Consider the following 27052-nt stretch of genomic DNA (forward strand, 5'->3'; position numbering starts at 1 on the left):
AAGAAATGAGGGTATTTATAACCCCAATATATTCTTTGAATTCCCAGTCAGACAATGGCACTGTATACCAGTAGTAAAAATTGTGGGTGCACGTAACCCCAATATATTCTTTGAATTACCAGTCAGAAACTGGCACTATATGGCAGTAGCAAGAAATGAGGGTATTTGTAACCCCAATATATTCTTTGAATTCCCAGTCAGAAACTGGCACTGTATACCAGTAGTAAAAATTGTGGGTGCACGTAACCCCAATACATTCTTTGAATTCCCAGTCAGACAATGGCACTATATACCAGTAGCAAGAAATGAGGGTATTTATAACCCCAATATATTCTTTGAATTCCCAGTCAGACAATGGCACTGTATACCAGTAGTAAAAATTGTGGGTGCACGTAACCCCAATATATTCTTTGAATTCCCAGTCAGAAACTGGCACTATATGGCAGTAGCAAGAAATGAGGGTATTTATAACCCCAATATATTCTTTGAATTCCCAGTCAGACAATGGCACTGTATACCAGTAGTAAAAATTGTGGGTGCACGTAACCCCAATATATTCTTTGAATTACCAGTCAGAAACTGGCACTATATGGCAGTAGCAAGAAATGAGGGTATTTGTAACCCCAATATATTCTTTGAATTCCCAGTCAGAAACTGGCACTGTATACCAGTAGTAAAAATTGTGGGTGCACGTAACCCCAATATATTCTTTGAATTCCCAGTCAGACAATGGCACTATATACCAGTAGCAAGAAATGAGGGTATTTATAACCCCAATATATTCTTTGAATTCCCAGTCAGACAATGGCACTGTATACCAGTAGTAAAAATTGTGGGTGCACGTAACCCCAATATATTCTTTGAATTCCCAGTCAGACAATGGCACTATATACCAGTAGCAAGAAATGAGGGTATTTATAACCCCAATATATTCTTTGAATTACCAGTCAGAAACTGGCACTATATGGCAGTAGCAAGAAATGAGGGTATTTATAACCCCAATATATTCTTTGAATTCCCAGTCAGAAACTGGCACTGTATACCAGTAGTAAAAATTGTGGGTGCACGTAACCCCAATATATTCTTTGAATTCCCAGTCAGACAATGGCACTATATGGCAGTAGCAAAAATAGTGGGTGTATATAGCCCCAATTCTATTGCTAGGGGACTTGCAGGGTATTTCTGGGGTGAAGGTGGGGGGGCACACCGTTGGAACGGGTATCGGGGGTATATATCGGGTATACGGGAATACACTGACAGTGTATTCCATTCAGGATCCTGGGAAAGCTGGGTTGCGGCGATTGAGCCCGTCAGTGCCACGTTACACTGACAAGCTTCTCCCTGGAATTTAGCTCTTACAAGAGCTGTTGTGGTTGTCTTCTCCTTCCTATCTAGCCTGTCCCTGCCTACCCAGAATCTAAGCCCTAGCTAGCTGGACGGAAACCTCCGTCCTTGGTGAATTGCAAGCTCAGAATGACGCGAACCTGGGCGGCGCTGTTCTTTTAAATTAGAGGTCACATGTTTTCGGCAGCCAATGGGTTTTGCCTACTTTTCTCAACGTCACCGGTGTCGTAGTTCCTGTCCCACCTACCCTGCGCTGTTATTGGAGCAAAAAAGGCGCCAGGGAAGGTGGGAGGGGAATCGAGTAATGGCGCACTTTACCACGCGGTGTTCGATTCGATTCGAACATGCCGAACAGCCTAATATCCGATCGAACATGAGTTCGATAGAACACTGTTCGCTCATCTCTAGACAAGATGCTTTTTCTGGAAATAACAATGAATAAAATTATAAGTGAAAGCCAAGACTGATTGTCTAATCCATCAAAAGATAATCACCGGCAATGAGAGCAAGCGACTGTTATGATCCGGTCTTTGCAATCTTAGCTTATTAGGTTTAGACATGGGGTGTCTGAATGGCATTCTGAGTGTGAATGGTCTGCCGTGTGGCAGGGGAATGTTCACACTGAACATGTGGTCTCTGTGGTAGCCCTCATACGTGGGTCACGCGATGAGCTGCAAAGCAGGTCAGTGCTCTGGTGTGTCTTTGCCTCTGAAGGGGTTAAGTCCTCTGTAGTGCTGAACACTCATTACACGCTGTGGGCGGTTTAGAGCGCAGCTATCCAATTACCTTTCTGGCTACTCCTGCTCTTGGCTATATAACTCCGCTTTGCATGCTGTCAGTTGCCGGTCTTAAACTCCAGTTGCCAGTGGTTCCTGAATTGATCTGTCTGCCAGAAATTGCTGCATTCATCTGTGTCCGAGTCCTGGCCCATTCTGCTTACCTTGCTGCCTATTCATACTATCTGGATATTTGCTAAGTATTGAGTACACTGTTCCAAGCATAGTGTCCCAGGTGCAGTGAACCCTAGCCTTTTTACTGTTTGGATGTTTGGACTTTTTGTAGAGTTTTTGGTGTGTGATACTAAGTTCTAAGTCCTATCCCTTTGCATAGTGTCAGTTTTGCTGCGTTTCACGTTTATTGTCTGCACTATACTTTGTGTTTCCTCATATTCACTGTTAGTCCAGTCGGACACCTGTGGGGGGGCTTTCTCTGTATCTGCTTCCCCTTCATAAATATGACAATAGTCAGGTTTTCTGTTTCTCTCGTAGGTGAGTTATTTCTCCGTCTGTGTTTGCGCCCACTCAGGTCAGTTAGTCAGGTCCATGGCTACTTCTAGTATGCAAGGCAGGGATTAGGAGTTACACGAGTCATTCCAAACTGCTCATTACACAATTTTTTTTTGTTTTTATCTTGTGATTTGTTTTGTTTTTTACATTTGACTGAGAAGTTATTAGTCAAGGGCCAGTCCCTTCTCAAGGATCCCCAGATCATAACAACAACATTTTGATTGGAAAAATCCAGTGACAGAAATCTAAAATAGATAATCCTTAAACTGACCACATAGATTAGATTTTGTTGGTTGAAATGGCTGATATAGCCAATGAATGTCTGGCTATTGAACAGGTAGATGCCGCAGTGGTTGTTTGACGTTGTCCAACAGCAGACTTTAGTCACTCAAAAACAGATTGGTCACATAACTTTCAGCTGGCCTTCGGATGAAACTACAAGTATTTGGAATGACTGGCCATTTCTGACCGATCACTGGCAAACTAACATAGACTCTTCAGTTTTAAAAGCTGGTCATCTTGTGAAACAGGTATCTGGACATGTCCAGCCAAAGGGAAAGATAAGGAAGGACACATCTGTAGAAATAAACATTGCCTTAGTAAAGCACTGGTTCTTGATCCAGGAACTTACTCTGAAAGGAAAAAAATTCCATCCGAAACCAGCTTAAGAATGCAAGAACTGTTTTTTGTTTTCCTCAGGATCGATATTGCAGAAGAATAGGTTCATTTACATGATTTGTCATTTTTTAAATGCATTTTGTAACTATTTCAATCTACCTCCAGCACACATTAAATGCAATGTGGAAAGGGAGACCGAAAGGAACATTAAAATACAGAAGAAATTGACAGTAAATAATAATAGTGTTAGAATCTACATAATAAAATAATGCAATTGGTTAGTCTCATTCAAAAATATGGGTTTTACACTTACATCCTTATTGCATAGCTTATACTGTTTGTAAGCTCCAGTACATGAGATAGCTGTAGTTCCGCGTTGTCCTTGTGGATTACTTCTCAGTAGATTGAGTGATGTTCCCTGTACAGGAGGATCAGGAAATAGACTTTGAGATATTGGCTGTGTCTGAGATGCGGAAGGCAGCCATTTATTTGCTGAAGGATCTGCTGCCCTGAGTGAAGGAATGCTGGAGTAACGATTCTGAGCTATGATCTGTCCATGTGTAGGCTGCCTCCCAGACTGGAGCTGTCTCTTTTTTCTTGGTCTGTCTTGACCTGTGTCACTTTGCAGAGGTAAAATGTAAGGAACTTTTCCATATCCATAAGATCCTGGACTGACTGGAGTCCTTGTCCGGTTTCTAAATTAAAACAAACAAAAGTATTTTCAATGTTATTTTGGTTGAACAAACACAGAAATCAAAGTCCAGACAATTCTTATCCATATCACCAGTATTCAGCAGTATTTTGTTTCTTTTATTAGTACATAATGATTTTACTATGTATAAAATATATTCAACGTACAATTCAATATTACAGGATTATCAATAAGCTCCAATTATGTAGGTAGGACAGATCTAGATTCTTGTTGCAAACAGTGCTTATTTAATTCTATAGAGTTGAATGGGGAAGAAAAGTTTATAGACCATTGTGGAAGCAGACCCTCACTGACATGACATGTATGATACTATACAGTATATACTGACTGTTTCAGATGGAAAAAAACATCTTGCAATATCTAACATAATTTGCATTATAATTTTTTGACTTGATTTTCCTCTTTCTGTTTGCCACTGCTTTCCTGCATCTCTACGTTGTGCCAAGACTTGTTGGCATATGCAAATTGTCAAACCTGGTTTCATAAAGAAAACCTTTTACCACTTCTACCAACTTCATTTCTTAACACCTGCTCCACTGACATCCTGACTGTCCATTTGCTGACAAGATGCTGCTATCCTTGATTCTCCCGACTATGACTTGGTACCGCATTTTGGTGTTTTGGTGCCTAGGATTCGCATCCATCTAAATAATAGGGTCCCATTTGTGGTCAGGCTTATGGAGAATGAGAGGGGTGACTCTTGTGTGAGTCTCTCCGTTCACTTGTACAGGAGTTCAGAACTCCCGTATAACTGCAAGGAGAGACTCTTTCATATATGGCTCCTCTCCATGCGACCCAGTTTTTGCAGTCACCATAGTAAATGTCCTTATGTAATTCTGCACAAAAATTTCCATAGATGTTTCTAAACTAACAAGTAAATAATTAAAACAATATTTAAAACCGATGTCCAAGCTTTTAGCATGTCCTCTAACACATCAATTCCATTTAACAAAAAGCCAGCTGTCTGCCTAGCACAGCTGTGGCTCTGATACTAGTCTCCCTAGCAAATGAGTCATGCAGTATGGATAGTGTGCATTGTTTATATTGTGTTACAAAAAGCTTGGAAAAGCAAAATGTTTTACGACACAGGCTTCATATACACCACAAACACAGAACCTATGCATGATACCATATAGCGATATCTGGTTGTATGGTGGTTTTGCACATTACAATATATTGTGAAGTATGTATACCCTATACGCAATATATATAGTCAAGAGCAAATCATTAGGAACATGTTTTCTTAAAATATGTTAAGACTCTCTATAAAATAAATATAAATATATATATATATATATATATATATATATATATATATATATATATATATATATCTGCAGATTTAGAATAGATTACATTGGATTACACTTTACTAATCCCACTAGGGGAGATTGTTTATATGGAGCTAAGAAACATATGGTTATGATAATATGGAGCAAATATCAGAAACTGCAGGATTGACTGACAACAGAGAGTAGTGGAATACGCAGTTTAAATCTCACATAGCACTAAGAGCAACCAGGCAACCAAATGTTTTCACCAGCATCAGCCACAAATCCAGATAGACTTTGGGACCACAAAAATTGGAATCAGAAATAAAAGCTCCACAAACTGAAGTTTAAACAGAATCCATGATAAACTCACAAGGAAGATCAAAACCAGGGGATGAATCAGAAGAATCTACGTGTCTAAGCCAAATATCAGTCTGAGAGGTAATGTCAGAGCCCAAGTAAGAAGACAAGAAAAATTTCCAGGGACAAGACAAGACAAGACAAAGCTAACCAAAAGCCTGGCACCTGGATGAGCAGTAAGAGAGTTTTAATATCCCTCCTCAGCTGCTAACTGGATCAGCATAGGAGAGCCCTTAAAACTGCAGAAGCTTCACAGGTTGGCATTGTAACCATAAAGCAACAGCAGCTAATATAATACAAAAAAAACATAAATACGGGATTTTAGTAACAATACATCAAACTACTTAGCCACAATACACATAATACAAAGTATAAATACATAAGACAATACATTAGTAACAGTACAATAGCAGTATTAGAACATTCAATCTTCCTTTAAATGGATATATTGTAGAGCCTTATCACTGTAGGCACAAATGGATGTCTAAACCTTCCCTTTGTGCAACTAAATTGTAAAAAAAAAAAAAAAAAAAAAAAAAAAAAAAAAAAAGAGGGTCCATCCCTATTTCATATAACAGATGAGACATATTCAATACTACACTGATAAGTTTCACCAGGATTCATTTTTCTAATATACCTTGAAACATAGGCATACCTACACCAATTACTGTATTGCACTGGCCCGCTGGATGGCTTTGTTAATCCTATTAAACTCAGCCTTCTGCACATTACCACCCCAACACATTACACTAACAAAAACACATGATATCATATGTGGTTGTATGGTGGTTTTGTATATTACACTATAGAATGAAGTGTGCATCCCCCTCTAGAAGAAATATTTAAAGGGAAGAACACCTCACTAGAATTTTGTTTTCTTATAAATTTGTAAAATATCGCTAAGAAAAAACTAATCTGTATAACAACACTGAAGGCATAGACAGGTACAGCAAAATCTCATAGATTCAGAATAGATTAGAGTCAATTAAGCTTTATTAATCCTACTAAGGAAATTGATATGGTTTCTGAACTCCATATATATGACATCACATTACAATATAATACAGGAAACAAAGACCCCCACCCGCACCAATAATTGCATTAGCCCTTAGTTAATCCTATTAAATATGGCTTTTCGCATATTACCGCCCCAACATATTGCACAAAAAACATAACACTTGATACCACTGAGTCATAAAACATATGCAACATTTTACTGCAAATATGGAAGGACTGCAAACTATACAGGGAAAGTAGCCAACTCATAATATTCTTATAGACCCTGTCAGTATTCTCAGTCCAATTCAGCTAGTGGTCTAAAAATACCCCCATATATTTATTGGTATCCACTATTTCCTGACCCTAAACAGTATAACTGCCACTACATCATCCTGTTTCCTCTGCAAATCAGTCACCATTTCCTTGGTCATATCAATGTTCAATTGTAATCCATTCTTTTTATGTCAATCCACAAAAAATTCTGCACCACTTCCTTATCACATCACCTCTCATTGCACTTATACTCACTAAATCATATGAGAATTTTTGTAAATCCCAATACTCCAGCCAATACCTAAAATCTACAATATACAAATAAAAAAACAAATAAAACAAACAAAAGTAGAATTGTTTGCTTGCCAAATTACATTTCGATGACTTGGAACTAGAGATGAGCGAACTCCGTTCGATCGAATAGGTATTCGAATATCAGGCCATTCGAGGTATTTGTTTGCAATCGAATACCACGCGGCATACGCAGTAAAAATTTGTATCCCCTCCCACCTTTCCTGGCGCTTTTTTTTGCACCAATAACTGTGCAGGGGAGATGAGACAGGAACTACGACAACGGAGGCATTGAAAAAAAATTGAAAAAAACCATTGGCTGCCGAAAACATGTGACCTCCCATTTATAATAATAGCCAGTGCACTCTACGTGTCATTTGCGGTGAGAAATAGGGAGAGAGAGAGATCTGCTGAGAGCTAGATAGCTTCTAGTAGGCAGGGAAAAACTGAAGAACAAGAACAGCTCTTTTCAGAGCTATACACTGCAGGGAAAGGAGTCGAGATTTCAACGGGGTGTCTCCCCAAATCAGGGATACGGAGCAATTCAGTCCAGCCAGATACGCTGAACCCAGCTTTGCAGGCAGTGTCCCCCCAAACACCTAACAGGCATAAAGAGCAAATCAGTCCAGCCATATAGGCTGAACCCAGCTTTTCAGGCAGTGTGTAACCCAAAAACAGGGATACAGAGCAATTCAGTGCTGTTCAGGCAGTGTGTAACCCCAAAACAGGGATACAGAGCAATTACGTACGGCTATGTATGCTCAATCCAGATATCCAGGGAGTGTACCCAAAAACCTAGGTGGGAGACATCGAAATTCAGTCCGGCTATGTACGCTCAATCCAGATATCCAGGGTGTGTACCCCTAAAACCTAGGTGAGAGACACCGAAATTCAGTCAGGCTATGTATGCTCAATCCAGATATCGACGGTGTGTACCCCCAAGGTGGGAGACATAGCAAACATGCCTGGGCCAAGGTGCAGCGGTGAAAACCATATTGCCATCTCATCCAGGATGGCATCCCTGACCTCGGAGGCAGTGTGCTGTCTGTCCCCCAAGCTGATGAGCTTCAGCACGGCCTGCTGACGTCTCTCCACGCCAGTGTTGCAGCGTTTCCAGCTCGTAGCTGGGGTCGATTTAACGGCAGAGGAGGAGGGTGGTGTTTCAGCACTCCTGCTAGGAATATTGGGTGGGGAGACAAGGCAGGCTGCCACAGTTTGCGACCCAGTCCCAGCCTCAACTACATTCAGCCAGTGTGCCGTGATTGAGATGTAGCGTCCCTGGCCACATGCACTTGTCCACGCGTCGGTGGTCAAGTGTAACTTTGTGCAAAGCGCAGAACTTAAGGCCCACCTGATGTTACGGGACACATGCTGGTGCAAGGCTCAACTTACCCTAAGGGCCAAAAACACTGCTGGTGAATTTTGTTCAGTTCCAAAGGACTCTGTGTTTAGATTTGGCTCAGTCACAGATCCAGAACATGCCTTTGAAGGCAAGGTTTCCTTTAGTGGCTCCATCTCAGCAGGATGATGATGGTGAAGCTTGGTTAAATCTGGTGTTGGAAGGGAAAGTGGTTTCTGATCTACATGTAAAGTACAGGAGTATGTTGTTTGGACTATTAACACCTGATCAGAACCCTGTAAAGGTAATATAGAGTCCGATATTAAAGGACCATTACCGCTAGTAGTGGTTGCAGCCAATTCTCCACCTTTGCGGTCCTCTAAATAAATGTTACCCCCAGACTTTATGCCAAAATGTTATCAATTTCACAATCAAAATCAAGGTCAATGTCTGAGTCCTCAGTCCAATCCACTGCATCAACCCCACACAATGAGAATGACGGTTCTGCAACCACCGTTTTAGGAGCTAACAATTTTAAAGGGGCTAACATTCTGCTGGTGCAAGGCTCAACTCACCCAAAGGGCAAAAAACTCTACTGGTGCAAGGCTGAACTAAGTTAAAGGGCCTAAAACTCCGTTGGTAAGAGGCTGAAGTCACCTAAAGGGCCTCAATCTCGTGGAAGGACTCACGTTAAGGGCCGAAAAGTGAATTTTGGAAGGTCTTACCACATCACACACACATCCACGATGACAGTTAAGGGTGGGGCTTTTTGATTTCCCATTGCCTATTCCATCTGTGGTTGTCATGGGCAACATGTTTTAAAGGGGTGCTTGTTAATGTTTCTTTAGCTTTAAATTTGGGTTTCTGTCCATCCAATTGGGGAGGAAAGAAGGTTTCCAGGTATTTTTTCACTTTCATAGTGTTTTTTTGAATGTGCAAAGTGTGTAGTTGATAGGTTGTGATGGTGGAGTAAAACTGTGACTTGGGCTTGTTAGATGCCCCCAGGCATGCTTCCCCTGCTGTCCCAGTTGCATTGCAGAGGTGTTGGCATCATTTCCTGGGGTGTCATAGTGGACTTGGTGACCCTCCTAAGTCGAATGGTGGGTTCCCCTGAAATTAAGCATTTTTCCCCATAGATTATAATGGGGTTCAATATTCGATCGAATAGTCGAATATTGAGCGGCTATTTGAAACGAATAATGAATATTTTACTGTTCGCTCATCTCTACTTGGAACTTGTACAGTGTCATATTCACAAAGCTTCATGCACACAACAGAATTATAATACATAGTTACTAGAGATGAGCGAACAGTGTTCTATCGAACTCATGTTCGATCGGATATTAGGCTGTTCGGCATGTTCGAATCGAATCGAACACCGCGTGGTAAAGTGCGCCATTACTCGATTCCCCTCCCACCTTCCCTGGCGCCTTTTTTGCTCCAATAACAGCGCAGGGTAGGTGGGACAGGAACTACGACACCGGTGACGTTGAGAAAAGTAGGCAAAACCCATTGGCTGCCGAAAACATGTGACCTCTAATTTAAAAGAACAGCGCCGCCCAGGTTCGCGTCATTCTGAGCTTGCAATTCACCGAGGACGGAGGTTTCCGTCCAGCTAGCTAGGGCTTAGATTCTGGGTAGGCAGGGACAGGCTAGATAGGAAGGAGAAGACAACCACAACAGCTCTTGTAAGAGCTAAATTCCAGGGAGAAGCTTGTCAGTGTAACGTGGCACTGACGGGCTCAATCGCCGCAACCCAGCTTTCCCAGGATCCTGAATGGAATACACTGTCAGTGTATTCCCGTATACCCGATATATACCCCGATACCCGTTCCAACGGTGTGCCCCCCCACCTTCACCCCAGAAATACCCTGCAAGTCCCCTAGCAATAGAATTGGGGCTATATACACCCACAATTTTTACTACTGGTATACAGTGCCATTGTCTGACTGGGAATTCAAAGAATATATTGGGAATACAAATACCCTCATTTCTTGCTACTGCCATATAGTGCCAGTGTCTGACTGGGAATTCAAAGAATATATTGGGGTTACGTGCACCCACAATTTTTACTACTGGTATACAGTGCCATTGTCTGACTGGGAATTCAAAGAATATATTGGGAATACAAATACCCTCATTTCTTGCTACTGCCATATAGTGCCAGTTTCTGACTGGTAATTCAAAGAATATATTGTGGTTACGTGCACCCACAATTTTTACTACTGGTATACAGTGCCATTGTCTGACTGGGAATTCAAAGAATATATTGGGAATACAAATACCCTCACTTCTTGCTACTGCCATATAGTGCCAGTGTCTGACTGGGAATTCAAAGAATATATTGGGAATACAAATACCCTCATTTCTTGCTACTGCCATATAGTGCCAGTTTCTGACTGGTAATTCAAAGAATATATTGGGGTTACGTGCACCCACAATTTTTACTACTGGTATACAGTGCCATTGTCTGACTGGGAATTCAAAGAATATATTGGGAATACAAATACCCTCATTTCTTGCTACTGCCATATAGTGCCAGTTTCTGACTGGTAATTCAAAGAATATATTGGGGTTACGTGCACCCACAATTTTTACTACTGGTATACAGTGCCATTGTCTGACTGGGAATTCAAAGAATATATTGGGAATACAAATACCCTCATTTCTTGCTACTGCCATATAGTGCCAGTGTCTGACTGGGAATTCAAAGAATATATTGGGGTTACGTGCACCCACAATTTTTACTACTGGTATACAGTGCCATTGTCTGACTGGGAATTCAAAGAATATATTGGGAATACAAATACCCTCATTTCTTGCTACTGCCATATAGTGCCAGTGTCTGACTGGGAATTCAAAGAATATATTGGGGTTACGTGCACCCACAATTTTTACTACTGGTATACAGTGCCATTGTCTGACTGGGAATTCAAAGAATATATTGGGAATACAAATACCCTCATTTCTTGCTACTGCCATATAGTGCCAGTGTCTGACTGGGAATTCAAAGAATATATTGGGGTTACGTGCACCCACAATTTTTACTACTGGTATACAGTGCCATTGTCTGACTGGGAATTCAAAGAATATATTGGGAATACAAATACCCTCATTTCTTGCTACTGCCATATAGTGCCAGTGTCTGACTGGGAATTCAAAGAATATATTGGGGTTACGTGCACCCACAATTTTTACTACTGGTATACAGTGCCATTGTCTGACTGGGAATTCAAAGAATATATTGGGAATACAAATACCCTCATTTCTTGCTACTGCCATATAGTGCCAGTGTCTGACTGGTAATTCAAAGAATATATTGGGGTTACGTGCACCCACAATTTTTACTACTGGTATACAGTGCCATTGTCTGACTGGGAATTCAAAGAATATATTGGGAATACAAATACCCTCATTTCTTGCTACTGCCATATAGTGCCAGTGTCTGACTGGGAATTCAAAGAATATATTGGGGTTACGTGCACCTACAATTTTTACTACTGGTACACAGTGCCATTGTCTGACTGGGAATTCAAAGAATATATTGGGGTTATAAATACCCTCATTTCTTGCTACTGCCATATAGTGCCAGTGTCTGACTGGTAATTCAAAGAATATATTGGGGTTACGTGCACCCACAATTTTTACTACTGGTATACAGTGCCATTGTCTGACTGGGAATTCAAAGAATATATTGGGAATACAAATACCCTCATTTCTTGCTACTGCCATATAGTGCCAGTGTCTGACTGGGAATTCAAAGAATATATTGGGGTTACGTGCACCCACAATTTTTACTACTGGTATACAGTGCCATTGTCTGACTGGGAATTCAAAGAATATATTGGGAATACAAATACCCTCATTTCTTGCTACTGCCATATAGTGCCAGTTTCTGACTGGTAATTCAAAGAATATATTGGGGTTACGTGCACCCACAATTTTTACTACTGGTATACAGTGCCATTGTCTGACTGGGAATTCAAAGAATATATTGGGAATACAAATACCCTCATTTCTTGCTACTGCCATATAGTGCCAGTTTCTGACTGGTAATTCAAAGAATATATTGTGGTTACGTGCACCCACAATTTTTACTACTGGTATACAGTGCCATTGTCTGACTGGGAATTCAAAGAATATATTGGGAATACAAATACCCTCATTTCTTGCTACTGCCATATAGTGCCAGTTTCTGACTGGTAATTCAAAGAATATATTGTGGTTACGTGCACCCACAATTTTTACTACTGGTATACAGTGCCATTGTCTGACTGGGAATTCAAAGAATATATTGGGAATACAAATACCCTCATTTCTTGCTACTGCCATATAGTGCCAGTGTCTGACTGGGAATTCAAAGAATATATTGGGGTTACGTGCACCCACAATTTTTACTACTGGTATACAGTGCCATTGTCTGACTGGGAATTCAAAGAATATATTGGGGTTATAAATACCCTCATTTCTTGCTACTGCCATATAGTGCCAGTTTCTGACTGGTAATTCAAAGAATATATTGGGGTTACGTGCACCCACAATTTTTACTACTGGTATACAGTGCCATTGTCTGACTGGGAATTCAAAGAGTATATTGGGAATACAAATACCCTCATTTCTTGCTACTGCCATATAGTGCCAGTGTCTGACTGGGAATTCAAAGAATATATTGGGGTTACGTGCACCCACAATTTTTACTACTGGTATACAGTGCCATTGTCTGACTGGGAATTCAAAGAATATATTGGGGTTATAAATACCCTCATTTCTTGCTACTGCCATATAGTGCCAGTTTCTGACTGGTAATTCAAAGAATATATTGGGGTTACGTGCACCCACAATTTTTACTACTGGTATACAGTGCCATTGTCTGACTGGGAATTCAAAGAATATATTGGGAATACAAATACCCTCATTTCTTGCTACTGCCATATAGTGCCAGTGTCTGACTGGGAATTCAAAGAATATATTGGGGTTACGTGCACCCACAATTTTTACTACTGGTATACAGTGCCATTGTCTGACTGGGAATTCAAAGAATATATTGGGAATACAAATACCCTCATTTCTTGCTACTGCCATATAGTGCCAGTTTCTGACTGGTAATTCAAAGAATATATTGTGGTTACGTGCACCCACAATTTTTACTACTGGTATACAGTGCCATTGTCTGACTGGGAATTCAAAGAATATATTGGGAATACAAATACCCTCATTTCTTGCTACTGCCATATAGTGCCAGTTTCTGACTGGTAATTCAAAGAATATATTGTGGTTACGTGCACCCACAATTTTTACTACTGGTATACAGTGCCATTGTCTGACTGGGAATTCAAAGAATATATTGGGAATACAAATACCCTCACTTCTTGCTACTGCCATATAGTGCCAGTGTCTGACTGGGAATTCAAAGAATATATTGGGAATACAAATACCCTCATTTCTTGCTACTGCCATATAGTGCCAGTTTCTGACTGGTAATTCAAAGAATATATTGGGGTTACGTGCACCCACAATTTTTACTACTGGTATACAGTGCCAATTTCTAACTAGGAATTCAAAATGCGCAAGGCTCCCGGAAAGGGACATGGACGAGGCCGTGGGCGAGGTCGGGGGAATGGTTCTGGGGAGCAAGGTAGCAGTGAAGCCACAGGGCGTCCCGTGCCTACTCCTGTGGGGCAGCAAGCATTGCGCCACTCCACAGTGCCAGGGTTGCTTGCCACATTAACTAAACTGCAGGGTACAAACCTTAGTAGGCCCAAGAACCAGGAACAGGTCTTGCAATGGCTGTCAGAGAACGCTTACAGCACATTGTCCAGCAGCCAGTCAGACTCTGCCTCCTCTCCTCCTATTACCCAACAGTCTTGTCTTCCTTCCTCCCAAAATTCCGAAGCTTTACAGAACAATAACCCAAACTGTCCCTGCTCCCCAGAGCTGTTCTCCGCTCCTTTCATTGTCCCTCAACCTGCCTCTCCACGTCACGATTCCACGAACCTAACAGAGGAGCATCTGTGTCCAGATGCTCAAACACTAGAGTCTCCTCCATCTCCGTTCGATTTGGTGGTGGATGACCAGCAACCCACCCTCATCGACGATGATGTGACGCAGTTGCCGTCAGGGCATCCAGTTGACCGGCGCATTGTGCGGGAGGAGGAGATGAGACAGGAGTTGGAAGAGGAAGTGGTGGATGATGAGGACACTGACCCGACCTGGACAGGGGGGATGTCAAGCGGGGAAAGTAGTGTGGATGTTGAGGCAGGTGCAGCACCAAAAAGGGTAGCTAGAGGCAGAGGCAGAGGTCAGCAGCTTAGGCGAAGCCAGGCCACACCCGGAATCTCCCAAGATGTTCCAGTTCGTACCCAGCCCCGAAAAACTCCCACCTCGAGGGCACGTTTCTCGAAGGTGTGGAGTTTTTTCAAGGAATGCGCCGAGGACAGATATAGTGTTGTCTGCACAATTTGCCTCTCGAAATTGATTAGGGGCTCTGAGAAGAGCAACCTGTCCACCACTTCAATGCGCCGTCATTTGGAATCCAAGCACTGGAATCAGTGGCAGGCAGCAACGGCAGGACAAAGGCCGCCTGCCGTTCACGCCACTGCCACTGCCTCTGCCACTGCCTCTGCCACTGCCACTGCTGACTGTGCTGGCGATGCACTCCAGAGGACGAGCCAGGACACCACTTCATCTGCCTCCGCCACTTTGTTGACTTCTACCTCATCCTCCCCTGGTCCTGTCTTATCTCCTTCTCCTGCACCATCAAAGGCACCATCAGGCGTTTCTTTACAACAACCCACCATCTCTCAGACATTGGAGCGGCGGCAGAAATACACTGCTAACCACCCACACGCGCAAGCCTTGAACGCCAACATCGCTAAACTGCTGGCCCAGGAGATGTTGGCGTTCCGGCTTGTTGAAACTCCCGCCTTCCTGGACCTGATGGCAACTGCGGCACCTCGCTATGCCGTCCCTAGCCGTCACTACTTCTCCCGGTGTGCCGTCCCCGCCTTGCACCAGCACGTGTCACTCAACATCAGGCGGGCCCTTAGTTCCGCGCTTTGCACAAAGGTCCACTTGACCACCGACGCGTGGACAAGTGCATGCGGACAGGGACGCTACATTTCACTGACGGCACACTGGGTGAATGTAGTTGAGGCTGGGACTGCTTCCCAAACTGGCCCGGTGTACCTCGTCTCCCCGCCTAACATTCCTGGCAGGGACACGAGAAGAACACCCCCCTCCTCCTCCTCCTCTACCGCTTCCTCCTCCGCCACCGCCTCCTCCTCCGCCACCGCCTCCTCCTCCGCTGTTAGATTGACCCCAGCTACGAGTTGGAAACGTTGCAGCACTGGCGTTGGTAGACGTCAGCAGGCTGTGCTGAAGCTGATCAGCTTGGGGGACAGACAGCACACTGCCTCCGAGGTGAGGGATGCCCTCCTCGATGAGACGGCAATATGGTTTGAGCCGCTGCACCTGGGCCCAGGCATGGTCGTTTGTGATAACGGCCGGAACCTGATAGCAGCTCTGGAGCTTGCCGGACTCCAACATGTTCCATGCCTGGCCCACGTCTTCAACCTAGTGGTGCAACGTTTCCTAAAGAGCTACCCCAATGTTCCAGAGCTACTGGTGAAAGTGCGGCGCATGTGCGCCCACTTTCGCAAGTCGACAGTAGCCGCTGCTAGCTTAAAATCTCTCCAGCAACGCCTGCATGTGCCACAACACCGGCTTTTGTGCGACGTCCCCACACGCTGGAACTCAACGTTTCAGATGTTGAATAGAGTGGTTGAGCAGCAGAGACCTTTGATGGAATACCAGCTACAAAACCCTAGGGTGCCACAAAGTCAGCTGCCTCAGTTTCACATCCATGAGTGGCCATGGATGAGAGACCTTTGTGACATCCTACGGGTCTTTGAGGAGTCCACAAGGAGGGTGAGCTCTGAGGATGCGATGGTGAGCCTTACAATCCCGCTCTTGTGTGTTCTGAGAGAATCCCTGATTGACATCAGGGATAACTCAGATCACACAGAGGAGTTAGGGATAGCATCCGATCCGTCACAGCTGGAGAGTAGGTCCACACATCTGTCCGCTTCACTGCGTTTAATGGAGGAGGAGGAGGAGGAGGAGGAGGAAGAAGAGTTGTCCGATGATGTGATGGTGATACAGGAGGCTTCCGGGCAACTTCGAATCGTCCCATTGTTGCAGTGCGGATGGGTAGACATGGAGGATGAGGAGGACATGGAGATTGAACTTTGCGGTGGGGCCAGAGGAGTCATGCCAACTAACACTGCGGCAGACATGGCTGAGTTCATGTTGGGGTGCTTTACAACCGACAAGCGTATTGTCAAAATCATGGAGGACAACCAGTACTGGATCTTTGCTATCCTTGACCCCCGGTATAAAAACAACATCTCGTCTTTTATTCCGGTAGAGGGGAAGGCCAATCGCATCAATGCTTGCCACAGGCAATTGGTGCAGAATATGATGGAGATGTTTCCAGCATGTGACGTTGGCGGCAGGGAGGGCAGTTCCTCCAGTAGGCAACCAAGTTCTCACCGGTCCACACAAACGAGGGGCACACTGTCTAAGGTCTGGGACACCTTGATGGCACCCCCTCGCCAAAGTGCCGCCACGGAGGGTCCTAGTGTCACCAGGCGTGAGAAGTATAGGCGCATGTTGCGGGAATACCTTTCCGACCACAGCCCTGTCCTCTCCGACCCCTCTGCGCCCTACACGTATTGGGTGTCGAAGTTGGACCTGTGGCTTGAACTTGCCCTATATGCCTTGGAGGTGCTGTCCTGTCCTGCCGCCAGCGTCCTATCTGAGAGGGTGTTCAGTGCAGCCGGTGGCATCATCACTGACAAGCGCACCCGTCTGTCAGCTGAGAGTGCCGACCGGCTCACTTTGATAAAAATGAACCACCACTGGGTAGAGCCGTCATTTTTGTGCCCACCTGTGTAAAGCACCCCAACATGAAACTCCATGTCTGTACTCAACCTCTCCAATTCCTCCGCATCCTCATACTCATCCACCATAAGCGTTGCACAATTCTGCTAATACTAGGCTCCCTCCACCCTGATTTCCCCCAACTCTGCTGGTTAGAGGCTCCCTCCACCCTGATTTCCACCAACTCTGCTGGTTAGAGGCTCCCTCCACCATGAATTGGTCCAAACTGGGCTGTTTAGCGGCTCCCTCCACCATGAATTGGTCCAAACTGGGGTTTTTAGAGGCTCCCTCCACCATGAATTGGTCCAAACTGGGGTTTTTAGAGGCTCCCTCCACCATGAATTGGTCCAAACTGGGGGGTTTTAGAGGCTCCCTCCACCATGAATTTGCCCAAACTGGGCTGTTTAGAGGCTCCCTCCACCATGAATTGGTCCAAACTGGGCTGGTTAGAGGCTCCCTCCACCATGAATTGGTCCAAACTGGGTTTTTTAGAGGCTCCCTCCACCATGAATTGGTCCAAACTTGGCTGTTTAGAGGCTCCCTCCACCATTAATTGGTCCAAACTGGGCTGGTTAGAGGCTCTCTCCACCATGAATTGGTCCAAACTGGGTTTTTTAGAGGCTCCCTCCACCATGAATTTGCCCAAACTGGGCTGGTTAGAGGCTCCCTCCACCATGAATTGGTCCAAACTGGGGTTTTTAGAGGCTCCCTCCACCATGAATTGGTCCAAACGTGGCTGTTTAGAGGCTCCCTCCACCATTAATTGGTCCAAACTGGGCTGGTTAGAGGCTCCCTCCACCATGAATTGGTCCAAACTGGGTTTTTTAGAGGCTCCCTCCACCATGAATTGGTCCAAACTGGGTTTTTTAGAGGCTCCCTCCACCATGAATTGGTCCAAACTGGGTTTTTTAGAGGCTCCCTCCACCATGAATTGGTCCAAACTGGGCTGTTTAGAGGCTCCCTCCACCAAGAATTTGCCCAAACTGGGCTGGTTAGAGGCTCCCTCCACCATGAATTTCCCAAAACTTGGCTGTTTAGAGGCTCCCTCCACCATTAATTGGTCCAAACTGGGCTGGTTAGAGGCTCCCTCCACCATGAATTTGCCCAAACTGGGCTGTTTAGAGGCTCCCTCCACCATGAATTGGTCCAAACTGGGTTTTTTAGAGGCTCCCTCCACCATGAATTGGTCCAAACTGGGCTGTTTAGAGGCTCCCTCCACCATGAATTTGCCCAAACTGGGCTGTTTAGCGGCTCCCTCCACCATTAATTGGTCCAAACTGGGCTGGTTAGAGGCTCCCTCCACCATGAATTTGCCCAAACTGGGCTGGTTAGAGGCTCCCTCCACCATGAATTTGCCCAAACTGGGCTGGTTAGAGGCTCCCTCCACCATGAATTGGTCCAAACTGGGTTTTTTAGAGGCTCCCTCCACCATGAATTTGCCCAAACTGGGCTGTTTAGAGGCTCCCTCCACCATGAATTGGTCCAAACTGGGCTGTTTAGAGGCTCCCTCCACCATTAATTGGTCCAAACTGGGCTGGTTAGAGGCTCCCTCCACCATGAATTTCCCAAAACTTGGCTGTTTAGAGGCTCCCTCCACCATTAATTGGTCCAAACTGGGCTGGTTAGAGGCTCCCTCCACCATGAATTTGCCCAAACTGGGCTGTTTAGAGGCTCCCTCCACCATGAATTGGTCCAAACTGGGTTTTTTAGAGGCTCCCTCCACCATGAATTGGTCCAAACTGGGCTGTTTAGAGGCTCCCTCCACCATGAATTTGCCCAAACTGGGCTGTTTAGCGGCTCCCTCCACCATTAATTGGTCCAAACTGGGCTGGTTAGAGGCTCCCTCCACCATGAATTTGCCCAAACTGGGCTGTTTAGAGGCTCCCTCCACCATGAATTTGCCCAAACTGGGCTGGTTAGAGGCTCCTTCCTCCATGAATTGGTCCAAACTGGGGTTTATAGAGGCTCCCTCAACCATGAATTGGTCCAAACTTGTCTGTTTAGAGGCTCCCTCCACCATGAATTGGTCCAAACTGGGGTGGTTAGAGGCTCCCTCCACCATTAATTGGTCCAAACTGGGCTGGTTAGAGGCTCCCTCCACCATTAATTGGTCCAAACTGGGCTGGTTAGAGGCTCCCTCCACCATTAATTGGTCCAAACTGGGCTGGTTAGAGGCTCCCTCCACCATGAATTTGCCCAAACTGGGCTGTTTAGAGGCTCCCTCCACCATGAATTGGTCCAAACTGGGTTTTTTAGAGGCTCCCTCCACCATGAATTTGCCCAAACTGGGCTGGTTAGAGGCTCCCTCCACCATGAATTGGTCCAAACTGGGGTTTTTAGAGGCTCCCTCCACCATGAATTGGTCCAAACTTGGCTGTTTAGAGGCTCCCTCCACCATTAATTGGTCCAAACTGGGCTGGTTAGAGGCTCCCTCCACCATGAATTGGTCCAAACTGGGTTTTTTAGAGGCTCCCTCCACCATGAATTTGCCCAAACTGGGCTGTTTAGAGGCTCCCTCCACCATGAATTGGTCCAAACTGGGCTGTTTAGAGGCTCCCTCCACCATGAATTTGCCCAAACTGGGCTGGTTAGAGGCTCCCTCCACCATGAATTGGTCCAAACTGGGGTTTTTAGAGGCTCCCTCCACCATTATTTGGTCCAAACTGGGCTGGTTAGAGGCTCCCTCCACCATGAATTTCCCAAAACTTGGCTGTTTAGAGGCTCCCTCCACCATGAATTGGTCCAAACTGGGGTGGTTAGAGGCTCCCTCCACCATTAATTGGTCCAAACTGGGCTGGTTAGAGGCTCCCTCCACCATTAATTGGTCCAAACTGGGCTGGTTAGAGGCTCCCTCCACCATTAATTGGTCCAAACTGGGCTGGTTAGAGGCTCCCTCCACCATGAATTTGCCCAAACTGGGCTGTTTAGAGGCTCCCTCCACCATGAATTGGTCCAAACTGGGTTTTTTAGAGGCTCCCTCCACCATGAATTGGTCCAAACTGGGCTGTTTAGAGGCTCCCTCCACCATGAATTTGCCCAAACTGGGCTGTTTAGCGGCTCCCTCCACCATTAATTGGTCCAAACTGGGCTGGTTAGAGGCTCCCTCCACCATGAATTTGCCCAAACTGGGCTGTTTAGAGGCTCCCTCCACCATGAATTTGCCCAAACTGGGCTGGTTAGAGGCTCCCTCCACCATGAATTGGTCCAAACTGGGGTTTTTAGAGGCTCCCTCCACCATGAATTGGTCCAAACTTGGCTGTTTAGAGGCTCCCTCCACCATGAATTGGTCCAAACTGGGGTGGTTAGAGGCTCCCTCCACCATTAATTGGTCCAAACTGGGCTGGTTAGAGGCTCCCTCCACCATTAATTGGTCCAAACTGGGCTGGTTAGAGGCTCCCTCCACCATTAATTGGTCCAAACTGGGCTGGTTAGAGGCTCCCTCCACCATGAATTGGTCCAAACTGGGGTTTTTAGAGGCTCCCTCCACCATGAATTGGTCCAAACTTGGCTGTTTAGAGGCTCCCTCCACCATTAATTGGTCCAAACTGGGCTGGTTAGAGGCTCCCTCCACCATGAATTGGTCCAAACTGGGTTTTTTAGAGGCTCCCTCCACCATGAATTGGTCCAAACTGGGGTTTTTAGAGGCTCCCTCCACCATGAATTGGTCCAAACTGGGCTGTTTAGCGGCTCCCTCCACCATTAATTGGTCCAAACTGGGCTGGTTAGAGGCTCCCTCCACCATGAATTTGCCCAAACTGGGCTGTTTAGAGGCTCCCTCCACCATGAATTTGCCCAAACTGGGCTGGTTAGAGGCTCCCTCCACCATGAATTGGTCCAAACTGGGGTTTTTAGAGGCTCCCTCCACCATGAATTGGTCCAAACTTGGCTGTTTAGAGGCTCCCTCCACCATTAATTGGTCCAAACTGGGCTGGTTAGAGGCTCCCTCCACCATGAATTGGTCCAAACTGGGTTTTTTAGAGGCTCCCTCCACCATGAATTTGCCCAAACTGGGCTGTTTAGAGGCTCCCTCCACCATGAATTGGTCCAAACTGGGCTGGTTAGAGGCTCCCTCCACCATGAATTTCCCAAAACTTGGCTGTTTAGAGGCTCCCTCCACCATTAATTGGTCCAAACTGGGCTGGTTAGAGGCTCCCTCCACCATGAATTTGCCCAAACTGGGCTGTTTAGAGGCTCCCTCCACCATGAATTGGTCCAAACTGGGTTTTTTAGAGGCTCCCTCCACCATTAATTGGTCCAAACTGGGCTGGTTAGAGGCTCCCTCCACCATGAATTTGCCCAAACTGGGCTGTTTAGAGGCTCCCTCCACCATGAATTTGCCCAAACTGGGCTGTTTAGCGGCTCCCTCCACCATTAATTGGTCCAAACTGGGCTGGTTAGAGGCTCCCTCCACCATGAATTTGCCCAAACTGGGCTGTTTAGAGGCTCCCTCCACCATGAATTTGCCCAAACTGGGCTGGTTAGAGGCTCCCTCCACCATGAATTGGTCCAAACTGGGGTTTTTAGAGGCTCCCTCCACCATGAATTGGTCCAAACTTGGCTGTTTAGAGGCTCCCTCCACCATGAATTGGTCCAAACTGGGGTGGTTAGAGGCTCCCTCCACCATTAATTGGTCCAAACTGGGCTGGTTAGAGGCTCCCTCCACCATTAATTGGTCCAAACTGGGCTGGTTAGAGGCTCCCTCCACCATTAATTGGTCCAAACTGGGCTGGTTAGAGGCTCCCTCCACCATTAATTGGTCCAAACTGGGCTGGTTAGAGGCTCCCTCCACCATGAATTTGCCCAAACTGGGCTGGTTAGAGGCTCCCTCCACCATGAATTGGTCCAAACTGGGTTTTTTAGAGGCTCCCTCCACCATGAATTTGCCCAAACTGGGCTGGTTAGAGGCTTCCTCCACCATGAATTTGCCCAAACTGGGCTGGTTAGAGGCTCCCTCCACCATGAATTGGTCCAAACTGGGTTTTTTAGAGGCTCCCTCCACCATGAATTTGCCCACACTGGGCTGGTTAGAGGCTCCCTCCACCATGAATTGGTCCAAACTGGGGTTTTTAGAGGCTCCCTCCACCATGAATTTGCCCAAACTGGGGTGTTTAGAGGCTCCCTCCACCATGAATTTGCCCAAACTCTGCTGGTTAGAGGCTCAATCCACCCTGATTTTCAAAACAAATGTTGGTGCCAACCTCAACTTACTACAAGGGCCAAATTCACTGCTGGTGACAAGCTCTCCTCACTGCAAGTGCCAAATACACATGTTTCAAGGTGTTTTCCTACTGTCAGAGATGTGGTATTGAGTGTGTAAAGTGTGTAGTTGTTAGGCTGTGATGTTGGGGTAATAGAGGGTCTTTGGTGTGTTAGATGCCCCCAGACATGCTTCCCCTGCTGTCCCAGTGTCATTCCAGAGGTGTTGGCATCATTTCCTGGGGTGTCATAGTGGACTTGGTGACCCTCCAGACACGGATTTGGGTTTCCCCCTTAACGAGTATCTGTTCCCCATAGACTATAATGGGGTTCGAAACCCATTCGAACACACGAACATTGAGCGGCTGTTCGAATCGAATTTCGAACCTCGAACATTTTAGTGTTCGCTCATCTCTAATAGTTACATATACATAGTAGATGAGGTTGGATGAAGACATCAAGTCCAACCTATAACCCTACACTCCCTTACAGTGTTGATCCAGAGGAAGGCAAAAAACCCCATGAGGCTTATGTCAATTGCCCAAATTCAGGGGAAAAAATTCCTTCCTGACTCCAATCTGGCAGTCAGTATAAAAAGCCTCGATCAATGTCTCCTTAACCCCTTCCCGACATGCGCCGTAATAGTACGGCGCATGTCGGGTCTGTAACTATGGCGACCGCCATAGCTGCCGGGTGTCTACTGCTTTAAGCAGTAGACAACCGGCTCTAATGCCTCCGATCGGTCTCTGGACCCATCGGAGGCATTAACCCCTCCGGCGCCACGGTCAAAGGCGCCGGAGGCGCCATTTTCCTGGCGGCGCATGGGCGCCACCATTTTGCCGGTGATCGCCGGCTCCTGGAGCATGCTCCAGGGCCGACGTCACATTGCCATGACAGCCAGGAGCCTTTACAAGGCTCCCAGGCTTGTCTGCAAATTCTCTCTTTTGCAGGCTGGTCTATGAAGCCTGCAAAAGAAAGGATGATTTTTTGCAATGCATTGCAATGCATTAGCATTGTAATGCATTGCATTAGTAATCAGACTTCCTGGGGATCAACACCCCTAGGGGGTCTAATAAATGCAAAAAAAAATTTTAAAAAAAAAGGTAAAAAAAATATAAAAAAATCTAAAAAGTATTAAAAGTTCAAATCACCCCCCTTTCCCTAGAACACATATAAAAGTAGTTAAAAACTGTGAAACATATACATGTTAGGTATCCCCGTGTCCGAAATCGCCCGCTCTACAAATCTATAAAAATATTTTTCCTGTTCGGTAAACGCCGTAGCGGGAAAAATAGTCAAAAGTGCCAAACCGCCGTTTTTTCACCATTTTGATTCTGATAAAAATTTGAATAAAAAGTGAAGGGGCCACACGGTGGCTCAGTGGTTAGCACTGCAGCCTTGCAGCGCTGGAGTCCTGGTGTTCAAATCCTGCCAAGGACAAAAAACCATCTGCAAGGAGTTTGTATGTTCTCCCCATGTTTGAATGGATTGCCATCCCATATTCCAAAAAAGACATACTGATAGGGAAAAATGTACATTGTGAGCTCTATGTGGGGCTCACAATCTACATTAAAAAAAAAAAAAAATTTGAATAAAAAGTGATCAAAGCAATAACATTTCCCGAAAATGGTAGAACTAAAAAGTACACCCGGCCCCGCAAAAAAAGACGCCCTATGAATACCCGTACACTTACGTATAAAAAAGTTACGGCCGTTGGAATATGGTGACTTCTAGAAAAAATTTTTTTTAACAGTTTTGGATTTTTTTTTAAGGGGTCAGAATGTAAATAAAACCATATAAATTTGGTATCCCTGGAACCGTACCGAAACACAGAATACAGGGGACAGGTCATTTTGGCTGCACAGTGAACGCCGTAAAACCAAAGCCCGTAAGAAAGTCGCAGAAATGCATTTTTTCTTCAAATCCACCCCATTCTGAATTTTTTTCCTGCTTCCCAGTACATTATATACAATAATTAATGGTGGCATCATGAAGAAAAATTTGTCCCGCAAAAATTAAGACCTCATATGACCCTGGGAGCGGAGAAATAAAAAAGTTATGGGGTTTAGAAGGAGGGGAGTCAAAAACGAAAAACGAAAATCAAAAAATGCCATCGGCGGGAAGGGGTTAAAATCTAGACTCCATAAAATTGTAATATTGTTCTCTTCAAGAAAGGCATCCAAGCCCTCTTTGAACTTGTTTATTGATAATATTGTTAATTGATTGTTAATGTAAAAAGTCTACCTAGTCCTTATTCACTGGTATTCAATAGTGGATCTGAAACATGGATAGAATTAAACTTACTGCGGCATACACCTAGCCACATTTTCATATGGGATGCAATGAGCCTAAATGAAAGAAAATATAAATAAAACATTTAGAGTAAATGATTTACATATGGAGTTTCCTGTCTTAACATGTGTTGTGGCTAAATGTTTAGCTTTACTACAGCAAAAGTACTTGAGGCATTCAGACTTTACAAACTCTATTTTACGTACTATTTTTTAAAGCACCTTGGGCTAGATTACACTTTTGGGCATATATTGATATGTGACCAGCAAAAGCCTCATCCAATGGTACAATAACATGCTGCACTGGCATTATCACAGCTAAAACGCAACATGATCATGAGGTTGTGGGTGTGCCAACTAGAAATTGCCAAGTACTACAGTATGTCCATATCACCACAAAAACTATTTTGTGAGTATAAATAGAATTTATAGTGACATGCTAAAAGTCAAAAGAAACATTCAGCAAACCAACCTGTCTGATGATAGTGGTTCTTTGATGTGCAAGGAAGATCAATCAAGATTTAATTGTTAAAAATAATAATAATTCTTCTGCAGTTGATGTGTAATGTTTACACACTCCATTCAGATATATGGGATGGCTACAAAAATATCTATACATCTATATCATCTACAAAAAAAAGTAAAAACAAACAGCTAATAATTTGCACAGGGCTGGGTTTTGGACCACCACCAGCCTCAAATTGGTGACCAACCCTAAGTATAGGTCATTAATTGCCTTGGGCAATGCTTCATGCTACAGATTGTTGTGACACTCCAAAGGCAGTTTGCCAGCCACATACCAGGACTATGGCACTGGCTTCAAGGCTTCAGATGTTTATATATGTTTTTTTCTTTTAAATAGATTATATGGATGGATGATATTTCTGGAACTGCCCCATCCATCTGAATGGGGTTTGCAAACATTACACACCTGCTGCAGAAAATGTTCCTTTCAGATGGATGGAACTGATTTTCAGTTGCTGGAATTTCACTGCTATTATGGTCATTCTGAATAAACACAGTACACCGCTTTTGCTTGCCAAATACATTGCTTCATATGCTATATGGTGATGGTGACACACAGGTGTATTCTCCCTGTCTAATGTGTTATTATGGTCTTGGCTTTACTATGTTTGTGTCACTGCCACCTTTTACAAGACTGATACATGTGCTGTATCATATATAGCATGCGGTTCACACGTATACAAAGGCTTTTATCTGGACTATTTCTGCATTCCGGGGTTTGTGTGATTGTTCCAACATTTTACAACTATAAACTGCTCCAGTACAAGTCATTACAGCTTCTCACATATTACAACTATACACATATTAAAGTATAAACCATATACAGAAAAGTATACATATAAATTGGATTGATTTTCACATTAAAACAGAAAACCTACAAATTTTTTTGTGTCTTACTTGTCAGTAGGTTTGTGGAGGAGACAAGAATAAGTGAAACAGCGTGGCAACAGAGATTACTAACACAGTATTTATAAGAATGTCCACCATTGATGGGAAACTTACTGAGCAAGTCCTTTACCTCCACATATGGACTCCTTCAAATACAGGCAAACGTCATGAACTAATTTATACCTAGTTATAGAGATAGTTGTCTATCACTTATTTGGGTCGTCCACATGACTACTGAGCCCACAATAAGAAAAAGTTCAAATGAAGTTAAACAGATTATTTTCCTACAAAATATACTAATATATCAGAAACTGATCAGTTCCTCCTGCTTTATAACATGTTGCCTGTCATTGGACAGTCACTGGTTCTTATTAATATTCTGAATAAGGCTAGGGCTACACCTAGGCTTTTAAACTACCCTACAAAAAAAAAAAAATGCTGATATCGCTGTATTATCACTCGCCATGAGTACGTAAAAAATCTCTTCGTAATTGCTGCAGTATCTTGAGCAGCTGAGACTAGCGCTGCTAGTGATAAATCCAAGGTTGTGAAGTCAGTAGGCCGACCTCGACTATTTTTTCTGCTCTGCAACTTCACAAATGGTTGACAGTGATTGTTAGATAGAAAATACAGTAAAGGTCAACTAATTCAGGAAAAACTAGTGACTGAATTCGTGGGAAGGCAAATAAGCAAGAAATTATCCGTCTAATTCATTATAC

At 44.4% G+C, this 27052-nt stretch overlaps 1 protein-coding gene across 1 annotated transcript in view; it reads right to left on the bottom strand.

Moving 5' to 3' along the window:
* THSD4 (thrombospondin type 1 domain containing 4) overlaps positions 1-27052 on the bottom strand; it is a 539554-nt gene that overhangs the window by 348158 nt on the left and 164344 nt on the right. The window contains exon 5 of the mRNA XM_075273577.1: positions 3562-3943. Within this exon, the coding sequence (XP_075129678.1) occupies positions 3562-3943 (382 nt within the window). The remainder of the gene's footprint in view (positions 1-3561; positions 3944-27052) is intronic.

The sequence above is a fragment of the Leptodactylus fuscus genome, chromosome 5, assembly GCF_031893055.1.
Source record: "Leptodactylus fuscus isolate aLepFus1 chromosome 5, aLepFus1.hap2, whole genome shotgun sequence".
In the NCBI taxonomy this organism is placed as follows: domain Eukaryota; kingdom Metazoa; phylum Chordata; class Amphibia; order Anura; family Leptodactylidae; genus Leptodactylus; species Leptodactylus fuscus.